The sequence below is a fragment of the Lottia gigantea genome (assembly GCF_000327385.1).
Source record: "Lottia gigantea unplaced genomic scaffold LOTGIsca_115, whole genome shotgun sequence".
In the NCBI taxonomy this organism is placed as follows: domain Eukaryota; kingdom Metazoa; phylum Mollusca; class Gastropoda; family Lottiidae; genus Lottia; species Lottia gigantea.
The window spans coordinates 318,970-330,052 of NW_008707123.1; the positions used below are offsets into that span (position 1 = coordinate 318,970).

Genomic DNA, 11,083 nt, shown 5'->3' on the forward strand with positions numbered 1-11,083 from the left:
ACACAAATGGTGACTGAAAATCTCCGGAATTTGTCGGAGGAATTTCAAGCAGGCACCTGATACCATTGTCGAGATCCTTGACGACATTCCTGATTGACATTTCATCATCATCGTCTACAATAAGCGGATTCTGTCAGTAAAATCACTGGTATCTCTTGACGAAGGTGGGGCTATGTTTTGAAATACAAGAACATTCCTTAAACGACTTTTTAAGACGGGTAGATGTCAAGTTGTATTATCTTAGAAGATTACTACCAATTTTGATAAAGTGCTCCTCACATTATTGCGATCACCAGTTGGGTATGGTTGTGATTTGGAATAGAGGTCATAAAGAGCGAACACAACTCTCATGACCACTTTTATTATTCGCAACCATGTCCAACTGGTAATCACTATGGTAATCGCTGGGGCACCCTATTCAAAGAAATTCGAGAGGATTTCTAGCCACTGTATGAGTTATCAGCCATGGATATGAGTTGAATTCGCCCCCTTGCTGTTCCATAGGACATGACATACGACAAAGAAGAATCCTAACAACTGCTAACGATCCTTACTGTAAATTTCCACTGTAAGCAGCCGGACAAGTGGAACTCTTACAAGACCAGGAAAAGTCTGACTTTGTGCCTAAATAAGGCTGTCTGGAATGTTCGGCTTAAAGCGACATTGACCCACTCACAATGTCAGTCAGTCACCCCTCTGTAATACTGACTGATCGATTGATCACAAAAAATTGATGGTAAACTATGGTGTTCAGTGGTATGCAATGGAAATCTGGTTCAGACCCATTCTAGATCATTGTAGAAACGGTGGAAATGAAAGACGTGTATGTACCGTACATACAAATACCTAAAAGGGAGCTCAAAAGAAACGATTGTTACTGAACCTTCGTTAACCAGGCCTGATATGCACCTTCAAGGCCGTTTGATGACTCATACCTTTCGAAGAATCCATTTACTAGAGCGAAACCAAAAATAACTTTTCCGAGACAGATAAATCAAGTTTCGCCAGAGAAAAAAAAATGTCGCCTAATGAATCCTTGCCATTTGATTTAAGGTTTTCTTTCTGGCTGTTTCTAAAACTGGCCCAATCGATAGATAAAGAAAAATAACCCGCCACTGACGCAGACGTCCGCCCAAGATTCTAGAAGGTTCGGACTGGTAATATATGTTTCTTCCAGTTGACCTTCCATGAGAGATGAGAGAGGGGTGTACGGAGGGGCTATAGATGGGAGAGAGGGGGCACGGTATGATGGAGCAAAATGTGTGTTTAAAATAAAAAGCGTTACATGAAAGAGGGGTGTATTGCTGGTTTTTGGAGAGGAGGGGTCATGGATGTCGAGAAGAACGTTGGAACAGCACAACAAATGCATGTTATGTGCAGAAAAAAGTGGCCATGTTAGAGTACAGGGGTGATCTTTGCTTAGACAAATAATCGATGAGTTTGTCGCAGATTTCAAAGAAGTGGTCAAGTCGACCTTCTAGAATTTTCTTGATAATGCACGCGTATTCTTCAAAGATGGGGCTACGGTCCACAAATGTAATACAGAAGAGTTAATTTTATGACGATAGTTTTCGTCCGGATAAAAATAATTATATTTTAATTACATATTCATCACAGTACCTCGTAATAATATTTACATTCATAGAAGTGACCACAATGACGAATTCGCGTGAGGTGGTTGACGATCTATTGTGTCATAACCAAAATAAAATACAGAAATAAGCCTTTCTCACAAACATACTTTAGAAACGAAACATGAACAATAAAACAAAAAAAGCGTACAACTAACTTCAAACGCACTGATCACAACCGATGAGTAAAACAGACATTTAAAAGCGGGAAAAGGTGAAGTAAAGCGCGGGAAAATTTGGCATTAAGCGCGGGAAAAGATGAACATAAGCGCGGGAAAGGTGACGTTAAGCGCGGAAAAAGCTGCGGTAAATCCCGGGAAAAGATGACGTTAAGCGCGGGAAAATGGTATAAGTAAAGCCATAGAATACTCAGGTAGATGACAAAAGACACAAGACAAATTCAATTTATAAAAGTCCAGTAATTTCTCTCTCCCTGAGATCATGATAAGATAAGCATGAGAGATATTTGAAAGATGCAGTCTCGAATACCAAACATCCAGTTTAAGTAGGGAAGTGTTTACTTTCACAATATCACACACTGACCTTGACGGGTCAGGACAAGCTCCTTGTTTACTTTGGGTCAAGGTTATACAGGCCTGGGGTTAGAGCAGGGGATGTAATGTACTGACTTGAAAAAACAGGGTCACCCTCTAGAACCCTAGTTCTCCCAACCTGGGGGAGGGGATGGTTTTCTACATCATCAGCAGGTTTGTTTTCTGACTCCTTTTCGCTCTATGGAAAGAAGCCAGAGAAGAGCTTGAAGACACCATTAATGGAGGGCCGAACGACGAATATAGCTGCATATATCCATTGGGCAATAGCTTTACTAATATCTTCCGCTCACGGTGGGGATTTTCCGATAATATTCATTGCTACATGAATTGCTCTAGATGATGAAAGGACTATAGCAATATCGTCCTATACATATAGTGTAAAAACCTGGTATCAATAGTCACAAGTCATGTGACAGAGATGACATCATATTTTCAAACGGTGGCCTCGAAATGAGCAAATTATCAATATGAATAGTCTTTGTTAAACCAGACTTAACGAAACTTGATGAACGGGACTACAAAGTAAGGTAGAAGCGCGGTATAAAAGCTCGACTCGATCGGTTCACCAGCAGATACACAATACTTTCACGACAAGATATTACAAACCGCTATTCTAAAGACGAATCACTAAACCAAACGGACTTATTACCAAGAGTGAAACACATGATCGAGAGAAAACTTCATCGAAAAGCATCCAAGAATTTAAATAGAAAAAGTAAGTTAAATTTTCTAAGATTCATTTATTTAAATTTGCATACTTTGGAAGTTTGAAGAGTAAATTCTTGTATATTGCAATGACAATAGAATGTGTTTACTTACAATTTTTGACAGGGTTAAATACATCTTTCATGGGATGATGAAATTTAACTTGCCGTTAATATAGTGTTCAAGCCTGAAAAATAAAATTAAATTTAATTCTTACTTTCAAAGTATGCAAATTTGGTTGACCATTTGTTATATTTTGTAAGATTTGGATAAGGCAGTGTCAATTTCACTGAATTGTTGGTTGTACTGGGCCATAATGCTTACAAAAGGACACGGTGAACTACTTGAATATCATTCTTAAATTTATATATATCGGAAATTAGCTTGAATATATAAAAAATTCCTCGATTGCCTCATGTTAGGGATGACACAAAGAGCAAATGGTGCTCGATACCCAGTCATCACCAGTTTCAGTTCAAATTGATACTGCTTTATCTTGGGGGAACTACCTAAATACAATATGATAATTATCGGAAAAACCCTGGTCATTGTAAAACTAAGTTGATAATAGCAACCGTTAAGTCATGGAAAGTTCTAGAGCAACATTATGTAGAGATCAATAAGCGCACGCACACGTGTAAAATTCCATACACGCCAGCGGTGAAGCGGTTTATATACGATAATTTTAACGATATAGACCATTTAGGAGCCAAAACTTTAATGATTTTCGTTTATAATCGAATCCGTATTGATCTGAACAATTTTTACGATGAACCTGCTTATACATAGGGACAAAATGTGGACTAGGTACGGTAGATAACTTTAAGGATTGAGTGCTATAAAACGAACTGTTTTTGGTTACAATTAAAAGTATTGTAGCGCTTCAATAGTTCATGTATTGGTTATTCCATTGTATAATATTAAAAAATGCTCATTCTTCTTAAAATTTTGTTTAATATTATAAGGAGTCATTCAACTCAGCCCTCTAAACTGCTCATGCAAGTGATGTTATTGAGAATCGTCTTACAACAAATAAACAAGAACACAAGTGCACTAATATCCGGGCATTAAAAAATCAGAACACAATGTTCCAGTTCTTTGCTGGTTGAGGTGTCAAATTTCTGACATTTTCTGCAGCTGGAAGAAATTTCGTGCCAAGACGTGAACTTTACTGTTTATCTGAAGGTGGAAAACTCGTGCGTGGGGATTTCCCCAAATCTCAGCCATATTCACCATTCGGCACTTGAGGGCATTCAATAACTTCATTGTCCTTGTCAACTCGTGCGAATCTTCTTGACAATTTTGATATGAATGTTTTTGAATGAAATGCCTTTTGTTACAGTATTCATTTACATGTTCACAATGGCTAGCGATATTATCTGTAAGCTCAATAGCCATTCTGTATGGACCATAACTGGGGCGTATCTGATTGGGGTCTTTCAAGCAATTTTTCTGTAATATTTCGCATTGTTACGATATAAAGGAGCGGCCTTCAATTTTCAATAAAAATGGACAAAACGAAGTAATAAAGTTTTTATGGCAGTTTAAATATCGTTAGGGCAGTCGGGTGGATCAGAAAGGGTACTTGTTAATGATCCTGCCCTTTCTGAGGCCACTGTCTATGTTCTGGCATTGAAGTCACATCCATCGATTCAGAAATGATTCTAATTTACATGCATTTGTAAAACTAAGTGAATCAGGACATTGCCATGATAAAGAACATATTTTTAACCGATCCTTAAAGAATTTGATAACATTGGCAAAGTTTTTAATAAAGAATTTTAAACATGGACGGAAAATTCCCCACAAGTGAAAATGCAATGTAGGTGAAAGCAACTCGCTCTGGCGTTTAGGTCAGTGTTATAAATAAATAAAACAACATATAGTATACGAAAAACAATAACAACTACTGAATATTTTAAATTTTTGGCTGAAAATATAAAGTTCGATCTTTTCGATGTGGTTGCCAGCTTTGTAAGTATCTTAGCCAACAGTACACACTCCTGAGTACATCGGAGCATTTATATCCACCAAGGTATAAAAGCTCATACCATATTCGGATCATATTCACAGCATAAAGGCCATTGTGTGGGATATGAGATAGGTAAAAGAAATACAATCAAACGCCCTGGGCTCCATTGTATAGAATACTTTCAGATATTAAGCCATTGAAAAATTGCAGTAGCAGCGCTTTTGTGATAACTGTCATTGTCAAGGAAGAATGCGTGCTCGCGACAGGCAGTCAATCGATCTGAATAGATTGACCCGGTCACCTAAAACTGGTTTTAACTCGAACGTTCGAATGAGTAATACCAATGTTTTTTCGCGAACATCTGGCTTGCTCGTCAGACTTGATGACTTTATATTTGAAAAACGCATAGAGCTGCAAAGCTGTACAAAATGGTTCATGTGGTAGTTATCGTGTTCAATGCGAGCTTTCATTGATCATTATTGATGATGCATCCAAAGGATTTCTACCTCTTGGACAAACGTTTTTCCTTTGACTCAAATTACTGGTATATATGGACAGATAGTGCTGCTACATATTCAGAAGCTCTGCCGCCAAAATTTAAACTGTTTCTGCAAAAGTATGACTTCATTTATAGCCAATGCCCCAACAAAGTTCTCGGAACAGTTAGCCATGCAACTAGATGTAAACATTCAAATCAATAGGAAACCAATAAATCTAATTTAATCTAAAATTATGTATATGGTATCTGATGTAATACCATTTTATTGATTAGGGCTTGTGGTTCAGCTTGGTTCCCATTGGATAAAAATGATCTCATTGGATCGATATTTTCAAGGATTGAAATTGAATTCTCACTGCAGTTATTATTGGTATTGAATATCCTAATAAGGAGTGTTCAAATTTATGAATGAATGAGTAAACTGGCCTTGTGGACTCCTTAAGGTTATCACGACATGGGAGTAATGACGTCATCAATTGAAATCATCCAACCTTGAATAAAACCATCAATTTAGTTACATCAGCCCCATTATGTTAAATTACGGGGCAATTGTCGTCAAATTGGTTACTTTTTTGTCCATTGATCATTTGGAACGTGAAAGATACTCCGAGTTATTTTGCTATGACGTAAACTCTACCTGTGACGTATGCCGGTAAAACTGTGGCCATGGTTACGTCACCTCTTTTGCAGCCGGTAAAAATTGATGGGTTCAAAAGGTGAAACATAATCAGCCATTTCTTCTCGAGATTGCATCAGGTTCGCTAGAAATCCACGTGAGGCTGACCACGTACTAGTCTCCAAATTTGAAATTTAAAAATTATACACACGTCACTTAATGGACAATTAGATCATAGCTCACGTGCAAAACGTCAGACTTGAAAAAATATCTATTTATAAATGAAATCATCCTTTGTTTTGGCATGATAATATAAATAATATTAAAATATATTTTGAATTAGATGGACATATTCAAATAATGACGGAAATGAAATGCACAATATGCATTTAAAACTATAATAAAGTTGAAACGTCATAATATAATTATGGCATTTGAAGACATTGTACAAATAATATTTATGTTTCAAGCAAAAATATGGCAGCCTCAAACGATGAGGTAATCATTTTTTAAGTATTTTTTTTTTTTAATTTGCTGCCCAAATGCTGTTGTTTTTTTTACATTAAAATAAATATTTATTTAATTTACACAATACACGATTTAAAACTTGTTAAATGTATTTGATAAATGCATTCATGACCCGGGGCGTTTATCAGGGGAAGTTAAGACAGATACAATCAGAGCTTAATGTCGAGGGCAATTTCAATTTGTGACGTACATTTTTTATGCTTTTGCTCAAGGGTGACGATAAGATGTGATCAAAGGAAAAAATATCGAAACGCCCTTTTATTTTCATGATATGCTAGCGTAAATAATTAGTCACATTAAGAGCTTGACGAATATTATTGCCATATTAGGCGATGTACCCCAACAAAGGTCAAATACTTGGAAAGTCCCTTTCTTGTTGACGTGGACACGCTTGGTTACCACAAAAACCGCAGACGACTTTTTCCCGCCTTTTATTGACAATAGTTAATGGCCTATAGTTCTATTGAACTAAGATCGTTTAACAAGCTACTGAAATACCGATCTATTATATTCACCTCGTTTGTTCTAATGTAAAACCAGAAATAACCAATCAACTGTCGTCTGCTGACAAATGATTGGATTTCCGTTGATTGAAGAAATGGTTAAAGCGAAGCGACATTAAGAGGATTCTATTTTCCGGTGCACAGTCATAAGACCACTGAAATAGTATTCCAATAAAAAGGTGGCTAAATGCGTTTTGCAGTGATTCTATACAATTGGTAAAAAATTCAAAAATCATAATCGTAATGTGTGGGATGGTCGTCGATATGGAAGCCATTATTTCAGTTTAAAATCTGCTAAATTCTCTAGACTTCGCGGTTGGTTTTTGGCAGGGTGCCGAATATTTTGATTGGCATTCCTACATAATCGAATTCCACCCATTTTTAAGTGATTTTGATACAGACTTTTGATAAGAAGTTATATTTCTCAGCACGACATCAGCATTCCTAAATTCTCGTCACATCTGAGAATGCTAGGTTACGCTTACTGATCTAAAGTTTACATCGTATTATCATACCGCTCTACCACTTTGACATTGTTATTGCAAAATTCTGCCAATTTGAAGCGGTAAAGGTCGACCTAATCGATCAAACAAATAGTTATATTCATAGTAAAACCAAAAAGTCCGGTTATTTTCGCTAACGACGTAATACCAACGGAATCACGACTATATATTCTTAGTCCATAAAATCTAAATCGTGAACAAAAAAAATCATTAAGTAACAGTGACTAATGCCCTAGACAGGTTTATGTTCGGAAATGACGGCAGTCATTCACTAAAAAAAAGATGGGCCTTGAAAGGGAAGATTTGCCATAGTCTTTTTATTGTTTTATTGTACGCAACGTTTCAACATCTTACATCATCATCATCAGTTTATATGGTACACTGTTAGTAAGTGTCACTACATGCAACGTTTCAACAATTTACATTATAATCATCGGTCACAGGGTACAACAGATAAAAGAAAAATATCATAATGCAATATATATATATAAATGTAAACTGTTGAAACGTTGTGTACAATAAAAACAAACAATAATGTAAAAAGGAACATGTATTTTGGATAATTTATTCAAGTTTTTCCTTTCAATATCGAGAGAAAAAATGATAATTAATCCCTTTCTGATCACTTGACCCGCGACTATAAAGGTCAAATAAGGATAAGGGGTGATTAGCATAAAGAATACCTGACAACCGACACGTGCACCGATAGCAACTTAGTCAAAAACACGTGAAAACCGTAACGTTTTTTCTGAGGTCGTCCAAAGGTCAATGATAATTGTCAAACTGTTGAAATTCTTGATAGGAATTGATAGCAATTGAAAAATAAAATCGAATCTAATCACCGTCAATAAATATTGTATATGTATATTTTTATATTAATCTAGCATAACAAATTTCAAATAGCATTTTTGATTTGTTACTCGCAATTCATTGAACGTATGCGAAGAACACATTGGAATCTTGAAGACGATAGATCCCCTTATACAAACTAGACATGAAAGACGTCAGACGTTTAAGATTATAATTTTTGGATTGTATAATTATAACTGTTTATAAAGTATAAATATAATGGAATGGTCATTAAAAGTGATGGGTTGCCACAAACTTTGAATGACACGACATTTTAGCGTCACGTGATGTCATTGCGGTTTTGGGATTGTCAGCTATCAATGAAACTTGGTTATATAAACCGATTGAAACATACAATCAGTATCATTTAGAGATATAAAATACTTTCAATAAGAACAAAATTCATATTGAAATAGATACAGATTGTTTCCTTTGTGGTTTGTGAAATACTTTAGCGAGTAAGTTTAACTTTAATACGACTGATTGTGATCTATTTGTGTATATTCGGATATTTAGTCATACCATATTTGTTGCGCAACAATAGGCTATCTATTCATTATATTGTTTTGAAGGATCAAATTTTAAGACTACATTTATTTAATATTCTGCTTTATAATATCAAATTTTACCACTGTATATATTAATGGCTTGTTTGTTTTTTTTACATCTCGTGTTTCAAGTACTTTTTTATTTATAGCTTAGCAGAGATAACACATGCACTAAACAAGAACCTTTGGTCAAGGTCGCTTTGAACTGTGAAAAAATAATATGCAATCGTAGACAATCTTATCTTTAATTTGTTAATTGGTTAAAAAAAGAACTGATGCAAAATCTGTCCAAATATGGTAGTTCCTCTAATGTGAATCATTCTTTATCATTATCACGTATTATCATTTTTGTTATCCACTTTTGAAGTACCCTTGAATAGATTGTAAACTTATTTGTATGTGATATGCTTACCAAAGATGTTTGCAAATCGCAGACACCATTTTTAAAAACCATATACTTATGATTCTTTCTTTTATCTTTTCAGTGGGTTTAACATCAACCGATAACATGATTATAGAAAACAACGACGACCCCAGAGTGCCTCCCATAGCACCATTCCATACGTCACTTCCGGATGGTCGAGACGTCATCATCAAGTCAATGACAGACATCCAGTTGTCAGAGACGTTCACCATGATCCAAGAAGCTGCCCAACAGAGTAACGGCTTCGGCATCGACGAATATACCAACGAAAATGAATTCCGAGAAGACATCAAAGGCGGATATTGCTTCGCTGTGACCATCGCCGATTCCAACGAACTCATCGCCTCCTTCATCCTCGCCATCAGCAAGTTCTACCGAGGCTCAACTGTCGCTGATCCTTTCATCATCGTCAAATCCACGGAACGAAGAAAGGGCATCGGCGAATTTTGTCTCCAGAATGCTGTCGACTTCGCCTCAGATCTTGGCTTCATTGGCATGTACATCGACTGCTTCAGCAACAACAAAGGCATGCTGAAGATCATCGAGAATACTGGTGGCTTTGCTCGAGTGGGTTGTCTGCCCCTTGGTGGTCAGATGAAGAATGGTACAATAGTTGGTTCAGTGATCTTCTATCGAGACTTACGACGAGAGGAATAAGCAGGACCTGTCCCACATGGTTAACCGATTACCTCAGTGGACACCTTCAAACCATATCATTAGCGGCCAGCTAACTCAGACACAGCAGGCACGTGATCGGTTGGAAACCACACGAGGATCAGCTCGCCGGTTACCTAGATACAGCTCGACAAAACATTTTCGAAGTGCAATCGGCCTCCTTCGTTTATTGCTGCTAAGATTGCTGTTACTAGCGTGGACTTATGAGTACAACGTGCAAACCACTAAAAGGGAGATGACCCCTGGTCGGACGAAACACCTGACTGACCTAGCCTACACACCCGGGCATTGTATAGCATAACGCTTATCAGAGAGACGATTTTTTTGTGAGAACATTTTGATTTAAACGATCTGTTGGTGAAGCATAATGAACATTTTGAGCATTTTTTTGTGAACATTTGTGCATATTTTTGTGAACATTTGTGCATATTTTTGTGAGCATTTGAACAATTTTAAACCAAAGATATTAAAAGGAAGAACCAGCGATAGGTTTTGACTGTACGATTCAAAATGGAAGTAGAAAATGGAGAAGAAGAGACGAAATGGAAGGATGTTCTAACCCTAAGAACATTTGAATGCTTGGCTTGACTATGGAAAGAACATAAAGAGATTGTTTTAAAGAACATTTAAGTGATACGAACACATTCCAAAACGAAAATCAAAAAGAATATTTGAGTAATGAGATTTGGACGAATGGTTAGACGAAATGGCAATGATTTTTGTTTGTTTTTTTTAATGATTCCATAGTGCCAAAGTCACTTAATATATTTTTTATCTTTTACGCCGTTTAAATAAATATTATGTTATTTTAATAAATGAAAAATTGAATTTAAAAAAATTATATCTTTAACTTTATCCAATTGAACCTTAAAGCAGAAAGAGGGGTAGCTAGTGGCAGCGAGGGGAGGAATCGGGGGTATTGAGTCATAAGCACAGATAGATCAGGAGACTCATTCACAAAAGTAAACCATCAAAATTATCGGTAGAGTGAAGGCGATACCTTTTCATGGTACGAATTATTGTGAAATGAAGCCTATATGATGAGGACTTGACAGACCTCTTGTGTCATGCCACAG

The 11,083-nt window shown here is 36.4% G+C and overlaps 1 protein-coding gene across 1 annotated transcript; it reads left to right on the forward strand.

Moving 5' to 3' along the window:
- Positions 1-2,848: 2,848 nt before the first annotated feature.
- On the forward strand, positions 2,849-10,845 carry LOTGIDRAFT_237686 (hypothetical protein; the record flags this gene model as incomplete). Its single annotated transcript, XM_009047659.1, has 2 exons — positions 2,849-2,900; positions 9,394-10,845. The coding sequence occupies 2 exons, from the start codon at positions 2,849-2,851 to the stop codon at positions 9,987-9,989; spliced, it is 648 nt and encodes a 215-aa protein (XP_009045907.1). The 3' UTR covers positions 9,990-10,845.
- Positions 10,846-11,083: the final 238 nt, after the last annotated feature.